The 21,144-nt window shown below is 40.4% G+C and overlaps 1 protein-coding gene across 11 annotated transcripts in view; it reads left to right on the top strand.

Annotated features, from left to right (window-relative positions):
- The window catches only part of PEAK1 (pseudopodium enriched atypical kinase 1), a 124,218-nt gene that overhangs the window by 74,204 nt on the left and 28,870 nt on the right, over positions 1-21,144 (top strand). For 10 of the 11 annotated variants that reach the window (XM_075431610.1, XM_075431612.1, XM_075431609.1 and 7 more), the window contains 2 exons: positions 8,481-11,756; positions 19,968-20,084. In XM_075431610.1, the coding sequence (XP_075287725.1) occupies positions 8,593-11,756; positions 19,968-20,084 (3,281 nt within the window). In that variant the 5' untranslated portion in view covers positions 8,481-8,592. The remainder of the gene's footprint in view (positions 1-8,480; positions 11,757-19,967; positions 20,085-21,144) is intronic. The other variant, XM_075431619.1, reaches the window with a different exon arrangement.

The following is a 21,144-nucleotide window of genomic DNA, read 5'->3' as shown; positions in this document are numbered from 1 at the left end:
TACTAATCTTTTGTAAGACTTCCACCTGGCTTCCTTACCTTTGTCATTACCACCATCTGACACGCGCATTGCTGTGGCGCTCTGCGGGTCATTGCAAGACCTGTGCTGGTGTCACACAGAGCCACCTGGCCCGGGTGGTTTCTAGCCTGAGGTCCCAGGTGCCCAATATCAAACAGGAGCATGTCATCATAAAAAGTACAAATGAACACCAAGAATGTTTCTAGGGCTGGGATACAAGCCTGGCACGAGTGACAAAACAAAGTGCGGGAGAAGAGAAAGGCCTTACCACTGGGAGATAATGGGATTATTAGTATTATTTCACCATTTAGTTATTGTGCTATATTAAACTAAAAACGCTGAAATTAAAGAGTACGATCTGATAGAAAGGAAAAAACAGAATCATGTTGTTATCAGACAGATCAATTTTGAGAAGGGCCTTGACAAAGGAAGGTTTATATAGGTGAAATCCTAAATGGGAGAGACATGCTGTAGAGAGGTGGAAGGGATGCATAGTGCAGGCTGGATGGAGGAGTATAGACCGGGAATCTTTAAGACAACGTTTTGTATTCTGTGGTTCTTCAGTGGATCGGATCTGGTGAGGTGGGAGAATGGGCGAGCGTGAAGGGACTGACGGCTGGTGCAGAATTTCACGAGGCGGACACCTTGCAGGCAACGTAGCACCAGGGCGCGTACCGCAGTGAGACTGGGCTGTGGTCTGGCGCCTGGACTCCAGCGGTGGCCCTGACCTTCGCGCTGCCCAGATTTTCTAAGTGGACAATAAAAAAATAATCTGCTAATGAGCACATTTTCTTCTCAACTCACATAGTTAATGCTTTGTTTAAGCACTGAAATTGAAAGCTTTGTATTTACCCCACCTAACACAACTGTCAGTGTCTCGTCCTATGTATCAGTGTCTAATCGTTTTCTGGATCCAGGTGACCCCTTGATCTCAGTGCCAGCTTGTTTCAGGAAGCATTTTATAGTGAATAATTTTCTTTTTACTGATTTAAATATGCTGCATTAGGTTTATTGCTCTTTTTTTGAGACAGACTCTAAATGGGAACACCCAGTCTATCTTCTTTATGTGATGGATCATTTAAGATAATATTATTTTATTTGTCTCAATTCTGAACTAAACTATCCTAATCTTTTTGTTTCACTGAATATGGAAAGCTCTTCATCCCCGAAAGGTATTTTTGTGGTTGTTTTATGCTGCATTTCTTCCTGTGTTGTCATAAATAGAACGGAACGCATTATTCAGTAAATCATGTCATTGATTTTCTTACACTGAAAGCGTGTATTCTGCTGGGCGCCTGGCGTATTCTTTTGCGTCGTGTGCATGTCTTGCAGTTAGTAATTTGTGAGAACTTCCTAAAAACTTTAAGTAGAACTGTGTCATTTCTGTTTTGCCCATTATTTTGTTGCGTGGTAAGAAGAAGAACAAGTTTGCTTCACAGAAGCAAGGATAAAAATATGAGTCTCATTCATACTGTGCTTTGGTCCTTGCTGTACTGGGTCCGATGATGAGGGGCCATGTAATTCTGTGTGTAGCTCATACCTGGTTCTCAAGCTTCTCCACAGTTCTTGGCTTTCCAGCTCTACTGTGCTGTTGCTCTTAATTTATCAGTTATTTTTAATATCTCATTTTTTTTCTAATGGCTGATAGTGTTCTGTTTCTAAACTTGGTTCACTCAGGTCTTTATTTAATAACTCACAAGGATCTTAGGGAGGGGGTTGAGACTGGTGGAGAGTAATCATCTGGCTTCTCTGCAGCTGACCTCGTACACTGGATGCAGTCCACTAATTCTCTCAGAAGTTATCTGCTCTGGACACCACAGTGATTTGTTTGTCTTTGGCTACTTTTTAGTAAGATCCTTCATAACCTTTCAAATACTATTTTATATTTTGCTCTCCACAAGTTACTTTGCTAAACTGAAGTTGATACATTTTTGGCAGTTGTGGTTTTTGCTGCATCCAGGGGTTCAGCTTAAAGATCTTTGGAGCCAGAGGCTGCAGTAGTCCAAGGGAGAGAGTTTTGAGCAAACTGAAGTTGCAGAATTGATGTGTCCAGTAATACAGAGATGCTGTACGCTGTTTTCATTCTTAAGCTGTGCTCAGCAGAAGGATAACCACAACCATTTCTGGGTTTTGTAACTATAGAAGCAGTAAAGTGTTTTTCAGGTATTCCATTGTTGTTTATTGTGAATAAACAGGTTTAGTAAAGGTTTGGTAAAGTTTATTTGTCTAGATGTTTTTATGTGCTTAAACAATGGGCAAAAAAGATCAAAGGGCAGAATTTCAAGTGAGCCCTGGAAAGGTAAATCAAAGATAATTAGATTGGTCAAGGTATAGTCATAGCGGTGTATTTTTAATATGCTTGAAGGGCTTAATTCTCATAATTTTGCTTAAATAGAATTGGGAAGAACTTAAATGCACTGAAATTGAGGGCATTTTTTTTTAATTATCATTATCACGCTTGTTCCTGTCAGCTGATGTGCTTACCCTAAATTTGCTGCTAGTTCGTGGAATGTTGTACATGGCCCTTTTTAGAAAGCAAGGTAAACAAACTATTTGTAAGTCTGGTAAATCTTACTGGGTTTTTCTTTAAAAAAAAAAAAAGGTAAAAAATGAAAACTAATTTTCTGTTGAAGTAAAAAGTATCCCTAAAGAATATACTGTGCACCGTTGTCTGAATGACGATTATTATGTGATCATATGTGATTATATGTCTGAATGGTCATTATAAATTTAAGCTTTATTAATGCTAAATGATGATGTTTTCCAAAAGGAACAGAATATTTTTCATAGTTTTCTCCAGTCAAGATTTTCCTCTTACTGGAACTCAGAAGAGTTTGTATTCAAATACATACCTTGGCTGGTCTGTTGGGCCTCAACACCAAATCTGAGAACTTTTCTTTGTTACTGGTTTTTGTGTTCTCCGTGTGATGATGCAGAATCCCATCGGATTGCCTGGACGGGTGGTGCTGCTGAAGGGTGCTGCTCAGCGAAGTTGGCAGCTTCTGAGTCTAGGGCATTGCCTCCTCGATATCCACTGCACATTCATTGCATTTTCTGTAGAACTCTCATTTTATGGCCTTGGACAGTTACCAGGGCATGTGGTTCTGACTGGAAGGAGGGAAAAAGGAAAAAAAAAAAAACAAACACCCAAAATGATCTGCAACAAGATAGAACTTTTCTTCTTTAACAGAAATGGTAATGCCTAGTGTTTATGGAAATTTCCATCTGTGCTATCTGCCATAGTCACAGTACTGGCTTGTTACAACGATGATCAAATATTTGGTGAGTATTAGTCCACTTTGGGAACAAAGTTGTGGCAGTCCATAATGCCGATTGCCATGATTCAGTTTCACATTTTTTCCTGGCATACCTTGGGTGAAGTAAGTGCCATGACTGAACTGGGCATCTCACCTAAGTGTCTGGGTCTGTTTCTTCATCTTTCACTGAATTGTGAGTCACTGTTCCTCTCTTCAAAAATCTGTGTTATAAACCACTCCTTTGCCTTTGTGACAAGGGGCTGTGAAAATCTGTGACTGGGCTACTCACATTGTTTAATACTGATACTTTAGCTTTTATTTCCAAACTCCACTGTGATACTATATAGCACCTTTTTTTTATCTCGATTTACGTTTCATTAATAAGTGCTGCAAGATCACCCAAAGCACAGTGCTTCCAGGTGCAGAATGTGAACAGGTGTGTTTCTCAACATGCCTTCAGACTGGGACCATGGCTTCTCTGGCTGTGAAGCTCTTCTCCCAGTGTTACATTTCGTGTATCTAACAGATGTTGCAGCTAGCTTCACTTGGGGTTTTGCTTTCCTTTGAAGTTGGATAAATGATATAAAATTTAAGAACAATTCTTTTTTTTACAGCATGAAGGACAAAAAAACCCACGTAATTAGCCTGTCACATGTGCTCCCAGTTATCCGTGCTAGGTGGTTCAGTGGCCCTGAGTCTGTCTCTGGGAGACAGGGTGTTTCCACAGCCCATTGCCACCCAAGCAGCGGCCGTATGTGTGAAGTTGGAGCATTTCAGTTTTTCCAGAAAGTCTCTTAAAATGTTTACGATTACATAAAAGTTTAAAAGAAACAGAAATCAGTTACTGGCAAAGAATAACCATCACTTTATTCTTCCTGCGCTGTTGTTTATGATGATCAGTGACTGTCCAGATGCCTGTAAGCGGTTCAGACAAAGCCACCAAGCCGTAGTGGCTTTGTGGTGCCTGGGCTATCCTGTAGAGGAAACAACCTAGGCTAGGTTGCCATTGCTGAGTTTTTCAGTCTGAGGCCGTGCCTCTCAGTGGTGAGAGGTTCGTGGGCTGCTCAGCAGCAATTTATTGGACCGTTGTCTGGTAAGAAGGCTGGTCAATGCAATTTATTCTGCAGCATAAAAACTGCAGGCCCATTTTCGTGGATAGCAATGCTGTAGCTAAATGCCTTTTCCCTGGAGGAGGACAAACAAAAGGAGATCTGCAGCGAGTATCTGGGGATCTAAGAGGAGATCAAAGAGTGATAGTGTTCCAGTTACAAATGATGAAATGCACACTTGTGCATATTGCTGAGCAATACAGCAGGCATTCATTTAAGGGAAGGTTTTTTGCAGCATACAGCATTGAAAACACATGTCGAATAGGTGCATTCATTTTAATATGCTCATTCATTGAGCAGGCCTGATTAATTAGTGCGTGTCACCATCTGGTACTTACTGAGACTATTCATTTTTAAAATGTTGAAATTGTAGGGAATGTTGCACACCAATTAAGTTCCTTTTAATTGGATTATGTTAGTATAAAGTATTACTGGAGAAGGCCTTCATTGTGATTCAGCCAGCATGCATCTAAAGGAGACCTGCCAACCTAAAATCGTTTAGAACAAAGGGAAAATGCCTGAAATGCATGTTTATTACTATCTTTGTGCACTCAACAAAGATGATGTCAACAAATAAGAGCCAGAAAAATACTTCTGCATTTCTGTGCAAGGTTGTTTCCTGACATGAGGATATCTGAGCTGATGACAACTTCATCTCTGCACTGCAGCTCCGCATCTGTTATCTTCTCCCTCTGACCTGGAAAGTGAACTACACTTCTGCAGTTCTGTTTGTTTGATATCACCTTAACAGGGCAGACTCAGCCCTCCTGTGTGCAGCTGTGTGTCTGCTGAAAGGAGGAGCATTCCTCTCATTTACACAGAGTGATGTGGCCTTTAGAGCTGATACACTATCTGCGCTGACTCAACCATTTAGTAAATGAAGTATCACGATCTGCTGGCTGCAGCACCATGCTGGGAGCAGGACTTGTCTGTCTGTACTTGTTTCTGTCACTGACTCACTTGGTGAATTTTAGTTGCTTAGCGTCACTGCACTGCAGAGTTTCCGTGTATGAATTCTGAATAGTTACGTTTATCAACTTACATAAAAGGCTGTGAGATACAGGGATGAAATGCACAGTTGTTGATATTACACATTTACTGTTAATGCTTGCTTTAGAAGCCTAATGCTGTTTTGTATTTTACACCTGACGTTGTTACTGCCTTGATTTTGGGGAGGTTGAGTATCTTCAAGCAGGTTCTGTCATCGGAACTACCCATTTCAGAAGATCCAGGAGCCCTGCAGAGTATGCGTTCCTGTTCTTGGCAGTTCCAGGGGCTTGTCATGGAAGCAGGGAAGCTATGGAAGAAAAATACCTGATCACTACAGCAGCTGAAGAGATCTGCTGTGTGACTGCTTTGGTCTCTTGCTGGCCACCTTTGTTTTGGAGAGTAGGGTAAGAATCTAGAAAGGAGCAGTGCCAGGGCGTTTTTCTCTTGTATTTATGCACATTTTCCGTACCTTCAGTGGCCGCTGCTGCCCCCTGCCAGGTTGCAGCTGCTGGTAACAGCAGTGGAACCAGCAGCCGGAACACGTGCAGAATGGTTCACATTTTGCACATCTGAAAGAAGATTTTATTTCTGTTATTACTCAAAATCGCTCTTACTATAATTATCACTCATAATAGGAAATCTGTAGTTGAAAGAGTAAATGTATTTTCTTTAAAGGGAAAGGAAAACATCAGAAAAATAGTTTTTAGTTGTACAGCAATGAAGAAACTGCCTGAATTATTTTTAGAATGGCAATACTTGTTTAGACATATAAAGGTCACTATGAATTTAATTTGTAATAGCGTAGGAGTGCTTCCGGTTTCAAAGTATGAAAGTAGCACCATGTTGGAATTCTTTTGGTTGTTTTCTTGAGATACATTTCCTCTTGTTTGAAGGTGTGCCTTTGCTCTCCGTTACAGCTGCAGGCAGTGTCAAAGCCTGCTGCAGGAGCTGCTCATCCTGCAAGTGCCGAAGTCAACTGGAAACCCAGCTGTAGTTTATAAACCGGAGAAGTCAGTGGCTCTTGTGTGTTTCACAGACTGTCAAAAACTGTGTCAGAGAGTGTGGTTGTGTTTGAACTGTTTCCATCAGGTGCTGAAAAGCAAAAGTTCTAAAATATCTACACGTGGCATGTATTTTCCGTGTACAAGCTACATGTCTGAATTTACACAGACATGTCAACATGCCTTTTATTTATAAGCTACGTTGCTGCAGGTGTTACTCTTGGGATGTGGGATGTGTGTTTGCACAGAGCTATGACCGTGCCGTAGTTTTTACTCAGGCTCGAACATTATGTTGTGGTTCTGTGAGTTTCATGTAATGGAAAAATATATTTTCCAAGTAAACGTTTAGTTTAGATTCCCATTGGGTAGCTTTACTCCTTTTGTTTGTCAAATACATGAAAGGAAGGAGCTAACCAGGGTGTAAAATTCTAGGATGTGCGCTCGCTCGCTTTCTGGGGTTTTAGGAGAATTATTTCTTAATACAATTTTTCTGCTTACAGTATATGGGCTTGCAAAGTGTTGAAGCAACAAAGCTTGGCAGAGATCAAAAAACACAAAGGCGTTTTACTCTATATGAAACAAAGGCTGAAAGTTTGGGCAGATCTCTGTCTGCAGACTTTCTATCTCTTAGGTCATACAGAGAAAGCTTTTGGCACTGACTTTCTGGCAAAAAGCTTTGTCTGGGAATATATTTAGTCAGCATATAAAATACGATAGCCCTGGTACCAGGAATGTGTCTGAAGATACTCTTAATAGAGTTAGACTCCAGCCCCATCTGGTGTTGGAACAGGATTGCAATGTTAGAGTTTTCCAGCGCAGGACAGCCCTTTGCCAAAACACAGAGCAGTACGTGAGGAGACTGACAAATTCATACAAGTGTCAGGTTTACTAATGGTTTCTGTTGTTTGCTACACTGATCAAAAGCGGTTGTGCCCCTGGTGAATTCCAGTGTAGACCTGCTGCATCTTTAGCTGGATGGGGTTTTTTATCACCCTTTCCATGTACCTATGTAATTAGCAAGTATATTTTCACCTGAAGCCTGTAAGAATATAAAATTATTGATTTTCAGTGCCTGTGTTTACATAAGTGGTGGTGGACAGAGATTCTTTCACCTCAGTAAAATGTCTTCAATAAATAGTTATGCAACAGTGACAAAGAGACCAGACTGGTGGATTTGGCTTAGAAGGCTTAGAATCTTGAGGCATTAATTCATGAAAATCTCAAATCCTGGACACTCCAATGACTATAAAGCACAGCAGATTCATGTTTTGTTTTTACTTAGGGCTGGTCATTTCAGGAAATAAAAAGGCTCACTCTGAAAGGGTTTTTCAGTTGTTATTTCAGGGGGCTTGGAGGGGCTTAGGTAGAAAAGCTACATGTGAAACAAATCAGGGACTAAAAATCCATAGCCTTGTTTTGAGGCTGTCAGAAGAGTTTATTGTCACTGCTGTAAGCTAAAGCAGAAGAAACAGTGACTGTCTAGAAAGGTTTCCCAGCGTTTTTATCTGACTTTTCCAGGATTGCAGTCCAGCCTGTCTCTTCAACCAAAATTCCTGCCCAGTTAAAATTTGATGAAAAAAGCGCTAAAATGGCAAAATTTGGAATTGCTTGAACATATTTTGTCGCTTAAGCTGAGCTCATTCACATTCAAAGCTAACCCAAATGTCTCAATTACGTTTATGAGAGTAAACATACTCTTACTTTCCTGTCTCGTGTTTAAGTAGTTGTGTTGAAAACCACGTGTGCTGATCTCTGTTTTATATCCTCTTCCTAGCATTTGTTTTATTGGGCAAAATTAAAGGTCAATGGTCCTGAACTAGTTAAGAGAATTATTCTAAGTTCTCAGTTATTGCCATTTCTCTGCCTCTACTTCAGTAATACAGGGCTTAGCTGCCAAAGTTTTGATTCTGTATGTGTGAGGAGAGTGATGTTTGCAACTTTTTTGCATTTCGGTTACATAGGTTTGTAAATTTATGTAGAAATAGCTAAGACATCAGCAACAGGCTACTTGCTTATTCCGAGTCGTTCATAGTGTAGAAAATGTCAGTATAACGATCAACCTGGTTTTTTGCTCGTTCTTACCCTCATTCTCTTTTATGTTTCAGAATGATCACTGCTCAAAGCAGCAGCCATACTAAGGGAACAGAGTGGCAACCTACGGATGAAATTCTTACCATGCACTGAACAGCACAGCATCAAGCACAGAGCTCTGGGAAAATGTCTGCTTGCAACACTTTCACTGAACACGTCTGGAAACCTGGTGAATGTAAGAACTGCTTCAAGCCCAAGAGCTTGCATCAGCTACCCCCAGTATCTGAAAAAAAAACCCTCTCACATGGAAATCTGAAAACCAATGCAAACCAAAGTACCAGCCATCGTGGGAGAAATACAGGAAATTTCCGCCCGCCTGTGGCAAAGAAACCCACTATAGCTGTGAAACCTACCATGATGGTAGTAGATGGGCAGGGTGTCTGTGGTGAAATCAGCACACCGGATCATTGTGAGAACAAGTCGGTGCCTGCGGGTTGGAACCAAAACAAAGCTGTCTTGAACAAAAAACCACTGAACAATAATAATGAAGATGAAATTGAAGGTTATAGCCATGTTCATAGGCCTTATGGCAACAATGATGGCGTAGGTAAGATACCAAATAACAATAATAATGGACTGACAGAAGTTTTGAAGGAGATTGCGGGTTTGGATACCACACCTCAGTTAACGGTAAATGAAATGAACTCAAGAGAAACCTTCTTGGGAAGAATAAATAATTGTTATAAAAGATCATTAGAAAGAAAGATCCCTCCAAGCTGCATGATGGGCGGAATGAAGGATTCGCACAGTAAGCACGTTATTCTGAGTGGAAGCACTGAAGTAATAAGTAATGAAGGTGGACGTTTCTGTTATCCAGAGTTCTCTAGTGGAGATGAGAGCGAGGATGACACGTATTTTGGCAGCATGCAGGAAGAGCATGAGAGCTGGGATGAAAGTGATGAAGAGTTGCTAGCAATGGAAATTCGTATGAGGGGCCAACCTCGCTTTGCTAATTTTAGAGCTAACACCCTATCTCCTGTTCAGTTCTGTGTTGACAAGAAATGGAATACTGTGCCCCTTAGAAACAAGTCTCTCCAGCGGATCTGTGCAGTAGATTACGATGACAGTTACGATGAAATTTTGAATGGTTATGGGGAAGAGACTGTAATTCTGTATGGGCAAGAGAGCATGCAGAGCATGGTGTCTTCTGATTCTACATCTCCTGATTCTTCTTTGACAGAAGAGTCTCATTCTGGAACAACCAGCAGTTCTTCACAGAAGCTCTGTAATGGAGGGCTATCTCCTAGTACTCCTCAGGACCTCAAATTGATTGAACCCGAATATGAAAGTCTTTGTGATAATCAGCAACTGAAGGATGTGTCAAAAGCTCCCAAAAGTGTTCCAAAAAGTCTAGAAACTCACAAGGCAGTCCTTGCACTTCGACTGGAAGAGAAGGATGGCAAAATTGCTGTGCAGACTGATAAGCAAGAGAATCAAAGTCCTTCAGATGTTGCTGGTCAAGCTGTAACTATAAACTTGGTGCCAGTGGAAGAGCAAGCTAAACCTTACAGGGTAGTGAATATGGAACAACCGGTTTGCAAGCCATATACCATAGTTGATGTATCAGCGGCCATGACCAATGAATGTAAGGAGAATCAGACTGAAACCTCAGAAACCAAAAATACATCCTCTAGCCCAAGCTCACCAGTAACTCCAGGCACACCTATTGCATCCTCTGCAGCATCACCTGTACAAGTAAATGCTAATCTGAAAAAATCCAGTGCAATCAGATATCAAGAGGTATGGACTTCTAGTACTAGTCCAAGACAGAAGATACCTAAGGTGGAGTTAATTGCTAACAGCTCAGGACCTTCTGTTCCTCCCAGGAAGACAAGCCACAAGTCAGCTCCTACTTCACCTACGGCTACAAACATTTCTTCAAAAACTATCCCAGTTAAGTCTCCCAATTTGTCCGAGATAAAATTCAACAGCTACAATAATGCTGGCATGCCACCTTTCCCTATTATCATTCATGATGAGCCCACTTATGCTAAGAGTTCCAAAAATGCTATTAAAGTTCCTATTGTAATCAATCCAAATGCATATGATAACCTGGCCATCTATAAGAGTTTTCTAGGGACCAGTGGAGAGCTGTCAATCAAAGATAAAACTACTAGTGTAATAAGCCACACATACGAAGAAATAGAAACAGAAAGCAAAATGACTGAAGCCATAGGAAGTAAACCCACTGAGTTTTCCCAAGCAAAGGGGGTGACTAATAGCTCTGAATGCCGGCTGGGTTCTGTGGCTCAGAAGGTCCAAGAGTTTAATAGCTGTCTCAGTAAAAGTCAGATATCACCACAGAGAAGTCATAGTTCTGACCACAGCTCCCCATTAAGAGTTCAAAAGACAACACAAGAGCCTGCAGCAAAAATAGACTTAACACCAGAGGCTTCTGTTGGCAGCAGCAGCGGCAGGGAGAATGCAAGCACGGTGCTTTCACAGATTGTGGCTTCTATCCAGCCTCCACAGTCTCCCCCAGAAACGCCGCAGTCTGGACCCAAGTCTTCTAGCGTGGAAGAACTGTACTCCTTGCCCCCTGATGCAGATTCTACTAAAAACACCCTGGTACGACCCAAATCTCTGTTTACGTCACAGTCTGAAATAGAGTCATCCAAGACAGTGGAAAACACCGCCATTAAAATGCAGAAAGAGTCACTTTCACAGCCAGTTGCCACTCACTCTCCAAAGCCAGTGAGAGCCGCCCCAAATACCACAAGTCCCAGAACAGAGCAAGCCCCACCATTTCCTCCTCCACGGTCCACTTCGTCACCCTATCATGCAAGTAATTTGTTGCAGAGACATTTCAGCAATTGGACCAAACCAAACAGTCCCACCAGGTCAACAGAGGCAGAGTCAATCCTTCATTCAGAAGGTCGCCGAGCTGCTGACGCGAAGCCCAAACGCTGGATATCGTTTAAGAGCTTCTTCCGCCGCAGGAAAACTGACGATGAGGAAGACAAAGAGAAAGAAAGAGAGAAAGGAAAATTGGTGGGTCTTGATGGAACTGTTATACATATGCTCCCCCCTCCTCCAGTTCAGCGTCATCACTGGTTCAGCGAGGCAAAGTCAGACTCCAGTGAGAAGCCATCGATTGTTTTCATGTATAGATGTGAACCGGCGCAAGCCGAACCGAAGGCTGACCATCAAAACAAGAGCGGAGCGGAGTTGGCTATCGCAGAGGCACTAGCAAAGGACAAAGGAGAAGCACAGGAACAGTTTCCAGAGAGCTCTGAACAGAAAATAGCGAGCCATTCATCACCACCGCAGGTTCCCAAGAAAATCCCCAGGTAATCTGCTCATCTTTTTTAGTCAGTTGTGAACCGGCCTGTATATGCTGCTGAAAAGGGGAGAAATTAAGGAGTTTTATTACATTAAGTGTAATTTTTCAAAAATATGTTTATTTTAGATAAGTTAAAGCATATTGGATATCAGAAAGGATAAAAAAAAAAACCTAAAAACAATACCTGATATTTGGAGTTTGTATTGCAGATTCACTAATATGTCATGATAGCCATATTGTAATGAATCTGATATGCTTTCCTGAATTTCTAGTTTAAGAAAGTGTTCTTATAGGAAACAAAATAATTTCTGTGCAGAAATAGAAGTCAACTCTTGAAAAGTAGAATAGAAATTAAAAGGTCTGTGACTCAAAAGGTGGTGTGCTAACTTTATCTCGCATACCCAAGAATACAAGAGATGCTAATTAACTTGATGCTATGCTTGTAGCATCACTGCAGCACTCCCAAAATAAACCATGTAAAAAAGTAATAATAGATTATCTATGAAGTAGTTGATCTCTGTTTTGCAAGGCCTTTAGCGATGAATATACTTTTGTCCCCTAACAGTACTGGATTCAGTAGAGCTGCTCCCTCCATTTCTGCCTGACAATTTCATTCAGTGATTTCATTTCTATTTTATTTTTATATCAGAATTTACTAAAAGAATTTGTTGTTTCAATTTCTGTGAAAGTATTTGGCCAGTAGATACTTGGTTTACCCCTGTAACTTCATGGTAGTTGAGTGCTTTAGGTCTGCCTGTTGGTGTAAAGGTCTGTCTGTTCCCTTATCAAGGGTGCACAGGCTTTCGTTGTAGTCTCTGAACATGGAGAACCGTGTTTATTTCCAGATGTGCGTTGTTTTCAGCATACCACTGAGTTGCTACAGCTCATGACAGTGCATAACCTAAGAGGGCTGGAGACATTTGTTGCCATCAGTCACATGGGCATAGTACGCATTTCCCTGAGTATCGACCAGAGCTGTCGATGTGTTAGAATATGTCCTCCAATGTTATTATACAAACCAATTCCAAAATAGCTTCAAACTTGCATTATTTAATTCATTATAACAATAACCTAGTGGCAGGAAATTAAAAATTTTGTGAAGTTTGAGTTATGCATAAGCCTCAGAAAACATATCATGGCAGTGTTCTTTTTTCTTTCTCCATTCTCTATACAAGAAAGTTGCAGTCATTTTTAGTTAAAATCATTTTAAAGTTCACTTAAAGTAATAGAAACCTCTGTGTGAGCATAGTTTGAGTGACCATAAACTGATTGCTGCTTCTCTTAAACTAACCAAGAGTGACCATTTGCACCAAGTGTAATTAGATCACTTCTGTGTCATGTTTGGAAACACTGATACAGCATTCTCATGAAGATCAGGACTACTTTTCAGACTGTTTGCCTTTTGTCAGACGTGGACAGCGTTGGGTTTTGTCATGTAAAATGGTGACAGAGTTTATCATAGTATGAGGTGAAGCTGGTTTCTGTAGATTTACATTTGAAGTAATTGCCCCAAACACAAGATAGGATGATCTCCAAAACCGTAGTGTACTGTCTGTTTCTGCAGACTTGGATGAACTGCAATTTCAGAGTCAAGAATTGTATTTTTAAAAAAAAGTGCATGAAAATTAGCAAATAGGGTTTAAAAAAAAAATCCCAGTACAAATTGTGGGTGTGAGTTTCAGCAGCATTAAGCACTTTGACAGACTCTTAGAGTCAGCAGAAGCTGTAAGCATTCAGCATCTCTGCAAGATGTACAGCACCACAGTAATAGAGGGGTGTGGGCGATGGAAAAGGGGATATCCCTGTATTTACAGCGCATGTTACAGTTGAAGGCTGAAGACAGTGGGGAACGTACCCAGGGCTAGAATAACCCTTGATAGGAGTCTAGTCTCTCTATACTTACTGTAAATTAAATGGGGAGAAGTAGGCAGCTTTAGGGAGCAAGCTGAAGAATTGGAGACGTTTCTGCTCTCAGCTGCTCTTTAGAGGAACCCATTTTTTGTATTCTCTCCGTGAGAACCTAGAGGAAATGACGTTGTACCAGCATTTTTCTTTAGCAGCATTACCGAATATATTGCTATCAGGAGATTCTCTTGCTCCCGCCTCCTTAGTGCCTGCTCCTGTGCTGGCAAGGTAGTTCGTATGGTCACCTGTGGTGAGCCAGACTGGGGAAGCGATCCAAGGGAAAGATAACTTTGCAGTTATTTTTCAGCCAGATCAATTCACGGATCTGACAGGGCGACCAGTCGGGAACAGCAGCTGCTTATCTCGGTGGTCAAAGGGCAATGGTAGGCTAATGGCTGCGGTCATAGCTGGCACTTGCTCTTAGACTACACTAGAGATGGTGCTGTTACAGTGGTTTATATCTTTGCACTACTACTGGAATACCTTCTGTCCTTACTACTGAAGGCAATGGGTCGTTCTGTCCTGCCTCTCTCACTTATTCCAAAAAGTAAGTTTTCCTCCTTCTTTATCTGCAAGTCATGATGATACTGGCTAACAACATATCTCACAATTTTCCCTGGTGAAAATTGGAATTTTCCAAATGTTGGAGTTGAAATTTCTTCTTTCTAACAATGTTGTTCTGTGGATTCTACAAATTTCAAAGACGATACACTGAGGTGCTGAGAAATACATTGTGGGAACACTAGCAAGTGGATATCTGCGTCCTTCAGTTGTTATATTCAGTTACCTTGATGCAATTTAATACCTTAAGTTACTTGGTTTTTACTTAATTTTTAATATTGTTAAAGAGACCAAGTGAAACTTTATAGTGCCAAAAAAGGAAGTTCACTTTTTTAAAGGGTTTTGGCTTTTGTTTTTAATATCCCAGTAGGTGAGAATCAGGATTGTCAACTTCCATTTTTGCACAAGCAGGAGACATAACAGACGAGATGCTATACTTGTTTTGTGTTAATTCTTCAGGTATTAGTAAGAGTTTAGTGTTAAATCAGGCTAAAATACGTGCATGGAAAAGATGTTTAAAGTCTTCAGTTAAGCTTGCAGAGGCTTAGAGGAAAACAGAAGACATGAATATAGCAATCCATGAATGTGACACTTTTCCAGCTCAGAATGACAACTACAGTAAGCTCACTGAAAAACCAAACTGATGACCTGCAAAATAAGATAAGCTTTAAAATGTCAAATTACTGGGGGGTCTTGAAAGCAAATTAAATGAAGATACAATATTTCCGTACTTTGCAATGGATTACAAAGCTGCTAAAGATTGATAACATAATCAAAAAACAGGGCTGAAGGGATTTGAAGTTATCACTGGAAAGGTCAGTTTTTCCCTTTGAACAACACCTGCGAAATACTCAGTTCTTTGGAAAGCTGAAAACTATCTCTGTTATACTAAAGAACTTGGCTTTGTTTTATCCATGTGATTGTTTCTTGCTGTTTGATGCCAGGATGCACATATGGTGGTTCAAAAGGAGCTAGCAAATACTAATGTATTAAATTTACCAAAAATTTGTAGATAGATAAATTTTTGCTAAAAATCAGCAGTCACGGCAGGTTTATCATTAATCGAGGTGAAAATCAGGTGTTCTTAGAACACCTGTAGGTCATGATGCAGCAGTTGTTCTCAGGTAAAACCTAAAAATGACCTCTAAAAAGATAACATGATGATATTTCTGGCCTGTCACTGTAATTGATGAAGGTGGTACAGCACAGTGTGGATTCACACAGAAGTTAAAAAAAAAAAGATTCTTCAAAGGCTTTGTTATCTGGCGGATCAGACTGGTGCTACTGGAGTTGCACAAGATAAAGGTTTCTCTTCTCCTTCATCAAGAGATCACTGCTTATACCCAGTAGCAGCTTTTTAGATTGAGATATTTCCTAAAAGGCAACTGCAGCACAGCCTTCTGATTCTTCCTTTCCTGTCTTCATAAACCACATCAGAGCTGAACTAAAACTTCATTCGGCGCTGTTTTAGATGGCAGCGCCTTTGTAAATCAAGGTACAACTGATTTGTGCACAGCCATTTCCATTTCAGTTACGTATTAAACAGAATCGGTTCCTGTCATAGCTACAAGTCAGCCATAACTTTCCTTTATAGGATCTTTGGGCCAGGCTTGGATGAACTAAAGATAAAACTGTATGTTTACTGAAATACTTCCTTCAGGTAGTGACGTCTGTATATTCATTCCACTATGGTTTAGGTAAGAAAACATTTCTTCATAGCCGAAGTGGAGATTGCCAGTCTAATTCCTAAAATGAGGTTAACATTGTCAAAAGGATTTGAGCTCATGATGAATAGATGGGAGTTCTGTTGTTCCATAGCCGCAGAAGATGGCTATCCTGATGTTCTGTCTTGCTGCCAAAAGGAGGGAAATGCTTAGATGCATTTTAAAGATTTGTTTTGAACATTTTTCTTACAAAGCATGCTTCTCCACTGCAGTTACACACTACATCAGCAATCTGCATTCTTTTAAGGCTATTTTTTGTTAAAATAGCCGCTAGGCATTTCACTGGACACTTTCATGGGCTCTGTACTTACCAGAGGACAGAGATATCAAAGCTTTTGGAAGTGTCTTGTTATCCTTCAAATCTTACCCCTGTGCTACACTCATAGTACAAACAGTTCACCTTGAGTAACTTCCAGCCAAATTGCTGTTCCTCAAATTAACATAAATGTCAGTGACGGATAAGAATCATTCAGAAAATCGGCCAGAAACTTGCACAGTTCCTGCCTGCCATGGAGTTGTTTTGGGAGTGTAAGTGGTCCACAAATGCTTTTTGTTGTGTTGATTGCCTTGAGGTTGCTGACAATCGCTCACACTGTTTGCTTTAAATTACAGTAAGCCAAACGTGATTTCAAGAATCTGAGTTAGGCATTGAACTTCCGTAGACAGGCAATGGAGAAAGACAGTTGCAGCCTGGTGATTCAGAGCACCAAGATTTAAAAGACCCCAAATGGGTTATCTCTTCAGTGGGGTTTTTAGTAATTTCTGTTATGCCGCTAACTGTTATTTAAGGAAAAAAATACAGGTGACTGGGGCTAGGGGTGTGCCACAGCGCACATCATCTGCGGTCATCTGTGGTCTGGACCCTGAGAACCTGAAGAGCGTAGGGATTGGAGCTTATATGGAGGCTCTCTTGATTTGGTGGGACAGCAGCCATGAAATTACTCTATCTACAGGAATATGAATGTTGTAACAGATTACTCAGTGAAGACAACTGAAATCATTGTTCTTCAAAAATGTAGTCATATATTAAGATCAGGATCACATCAGGAGATGGGCAGGAATAACCACCACTGCCACATTCCACTTTCTCATAGTCATTGATCCAGTCCTGCAGGTTCCAAAGCTGCTTCAGAAGCTACTTGAGAAGAGAACAAAATCTTTTAAATGACAACAGGGCTCTGTTTAAAACAAAAGTCCTTCCCAGTTTAGAGAAAGTCTTAAGGTATGGTTCTCATCTGAATCCAAAACCTTTTTAAGTGTAGCTTGCAAAAATTGGTGAGAAGAATTCAAGGATGTTATAGCTGAAAAGAAAATTCTTGCTGGAGCAAGTGTACTGAAATGGGAGAGACTCACCTGAAAAGTTCAGGTGGGACTATCAACTCCCCCTTCTGCTCAAATATGTCTGGATTTGCTTTTTTCTAGATATCAGCAAGGTTTATTTACCGTACTCAGCAGTGCTCAACAGTGCTTTTAAAAGCATTAAACATCCATCTTGCCCTGTTTCATCAATGACAACTTTTGTGAGATTTTTCTTTAGAACATTTCTGTGCTAACAGAATTGGGAATTATGCACGTTCATTAAGCGTGACATTTGGTAACATTTTATGTGAAAACCTGTAAACACCAGGGATTGTCAAAGAACCAAGTAGAAGGGATTTTACCATTTATTATTTTACAAATTTAGATTAAGAAATTGTGAATCGTCTTATTATCTTAAATCCTCTAATACAGCCTGTGAAATGGAAAGACTGAGAACTTAAAATGGATAAAGAAAAATGTCTTTTTCAATGAGCAGTTAATCTGTGGAACTCATTGCCATTACATTTCATTGACACTAAAGAGTTTAGTAGGATGTCTTCACTGGATTATCAAATGTATTCCCTTTATCCATGCAAACATTGCATTATATGAGATGTAAAATAAATAATTCCTATGCTTCAGGACTAAGCTAACTGCTAAATAATAAGAATTAGGAATAAACTTTATGGCTTCGTTATTTCAGATTGTCATTTGAGAAGTTTCTTTCACTTTCCTCTTAAGTGACTGTTTCTGGCTAATGGTGACGATGAGGAACTGAACTGCATGAGCCACTGGACTGGGTTTTTTGTACCCATAACGTACTCTGATTGAAACCTGGGCACTGATCAGCTTTGCTCAGGGTTCTGCAGAAATAAAGTGGTCTGTGTTCCGAGTAGAAGTTCACGTGCAAGGTGGCCTTTGACCGCCCTCAAGCCATTAACCTCTCTGCATTTTTCCTCAAGCATTATTCAGTCAATTTAGGCTTTATATCAGCTTTATTAGCTTAAAAGTTCAGGGCCTGAGGGGATCTCAAAGGGATCTCTTTGAAACTAAGTATATCTACAACTTACGGAGACTTTTTTTTTGTGTGTAAAACTAAGTCATCTTCCCTGTCAAGCTCTCTCATCTCAAACTGTGCAACTAGCATTGCTTTGCTGATGTCCACTCGGGGAGGAGATCAGAGTCTCAGCTGGGTCTAAGGCCACATCAGCTTTTCTCTGTGTTTCTGTCACTAATTTCTGCCACTTGGATTTATGTGCTATCTTACACAGAACTGTGCTCCCTCAGCTTGACCTCTAGATCTGACCCTAATTCAGGAATGCACTCTCAGAATCACTTGTTATAAGTATTCCACTATATCTCCCTCATACGCATTGCTGTTTATTAATCACTCTAATTGAGAAGGTGTGCTCTGAATGGAGGAAAATACAGGTCACACAATAGCTGTGATTCTACTGTCCTTAGGAAAATTAACACACTGTGCAGCCTGCTTTCTGGATTCTTACTGTTCTCAAAAGACCGAGGCAAGTTAGACCACATCATCTTTTGACTATCCTCCAAAAACCGTGAAGGAGGAGAGCCTGTGGGAAGGAGTTAGGGGCATTTGTCCCTGCAGAAAATAACACTTTTAAAACAATTTTGAGCTTGTGCACGTGTGAATGACAAGTTATGTGAAGTCAGTGGGATGTTATCTGAAGGACAGTCATTTTTATGGCACGCTTTTTTGCCGCATATAATCTCAGCTTCTTAAGAAAACAAATGTGTTCTCTGTGTGCAGAGGGCTGCTCCCTCCTTGAACCGAATAGTTGTTCGGTTTGAGCCACTTGTGCCCAAGGAGCAGAGTTCTCCAAGGTAATTCATTTCCTATGAAGCTTGTTTTTGAAATAAAAAAAAGAAAAGAAAAAGGCTTGGACAGAGGAGGCTGCGCCTGCTGTGGTAAAAGCTAAATATGTGGTCTTATGCAAGGCATCAAAGAATCCACCCTGGCAAAACATCTTTAAATATCCCAAATAAGGAGATAGCTTTAAGTATCACTTGCTATCAACAAGCAGATACAAAAGTTACCAGCCTTTAATGGTTCTAATCTCATCGAACTGCTTGTTTATCAGCTGCTCTACTTTTCTGGAAAACTAGTAGTTTTAACTGTTTCATGACTATTTCAGGAAGCAAAAGCAATTGGGAGTTTGGTTCTTGTAGCTTACTGAGCGAGGATGTTTTCCCTTTTTGTTCCTTCTGTGTCATGTCGGCGCTGGTGACGAGCTGGCGTTTTGCTCGTTGAGTCAGTGCACTGCATATGTGTGCTCGGTCTCTCCGTCTTTACTGTTAAGACACAGGGAAGCCATTCCCCACAGATTTCATGGCCCAACATCTAATTGCTGTGATTGAAAATGTATTAGACTCAGACACTAAAACTCGTTCGAGTACAGATCTGAGGTACTCACTTTTAAGAGTAGGTTAGTCCAAGTTCTTAACTCCCCTTGAAATTTGAACCTGCTTTTCCTTGACAAATGAACATGACTAAGACCATAGTTGTCATACCAAAACAGTGATGTAGTAGACTGCACGGAGGCAGCAGAAGAGTTAAGAAGGCAGGGCTGTAGCTAACCGGTTTCCTGGGGCGCCTTGGCAAGTCTCTGGGCCCAGCCCCCGAAGGTAAACATTAAGGTGCAGTAGGTGTATCACTCTGTGCAGAGTTCAGCCCTGTTGCTTACAGCTTGCACAACTTGTAGCACAGCAGAACACTGTGGGATCAATGGCTCGCCAGAGTTTCAAGACATGATTAAAAGACTCAAGAAGGCCCTGAAAGAATTTCCTTTAATGGGGAATTGTGTGAGTGAGTACAGTGGGTGAGTTGGTATTTTTTTCTTTCTTCCTTTCTAGCTGTTGGTTTACTTTGGCAAAATGCTTCTGAGCTTAGGTTTAGCATATGTGCTTGCATGTGTCTGGTTTGGAGAAGTCGTCTGTTCTGTACCTCACCAATTGATACTAAAAAAATTACGTTGAGATATGGTAATTCCTGGTTTGTGGCAATGATGGAACTGTAAAGCTACTAGAAACTACTTCTTAAAGAAAACATTCTTAATGAGGAATGCAGGTATGCACATGATTTACAGCAGCTACAAGTCTTTAGTTTAATTTCTTGTCACTTGAGAGCCTTGTTACTGCTTTAATTTTATGTATGCTTTACTCTGAAATTATATTAGGTTGACTCTTTCATGTGGGTATATTTATGGCCCATGGAATGTTCTTCACACCATTCCTATGCATGGCACTAAAAATGAACAAAAAATTTTATGCTGATTAAAGATTACATCTCTTTTAACTTATGCCATTTTTTCTCTTTTACTAACAAGTTCTAATGAGTTTTGTTTGTATCAGCCTGCAGTTAATGAGTCTGAGTAGAAACAGCATGTGCACGCTGCACCGTACATGGGGTCTTGTGTTATGCAAAGTATTGGCATGTTTTAATCTTTGTAGTCTGGGATTGCTAGAAGATTGTGTATCATGATTTTCAGTATTTTGGCTTCGGCACAGAAAGACATATGTCTATAATTTGTATTAACTCTTTGAGGATATAATCTCTTTGTCCACTATAAGGATTTGCATTATGGAAACTCAGCTGTTCTGCATATTTAAAAATGCATAAATTTTGTTTCTGTTCATCAGAAGTTATATTAGGTTTTAAATCTTTACCACAAAAAGTAAATATCTGTACACATATATGATATGGTGATCATCTTTTGAAGGAAGTGCATTACTCCGATTCCTTATGGAAGTCACAAGTACTTCAGATTCTTGCAGTTCTATTTGATCAGGCTGTAGTAATGAGAACTAGTGAACAGGATATATGGTCTTGAGATTTGGCCAGTAATGAGTATTTGTTTCTGCGAGTGAGAGACCATAAAG

This window comes from Opisthocomus hoazin, chromosome 10 (assembly GCF_030867145.1).
Source record: "Opisthocomus hoazin isolate bOpiHoa1 chromosome 10, bOpiHoa1.hap1, whole genome shotgun sequence".
Lineage (NCBI taxonomy): Eukaryota > Metazoa > Chordata > Aves > Opisthocomiformes > Opisthocomidae > Opisthocomus > Opisthocomus hoazin.
Note: the sequence above shows the minus strand (reverse complement) of the source record. Positions and strands in the feature narration are given on the sequence as shown.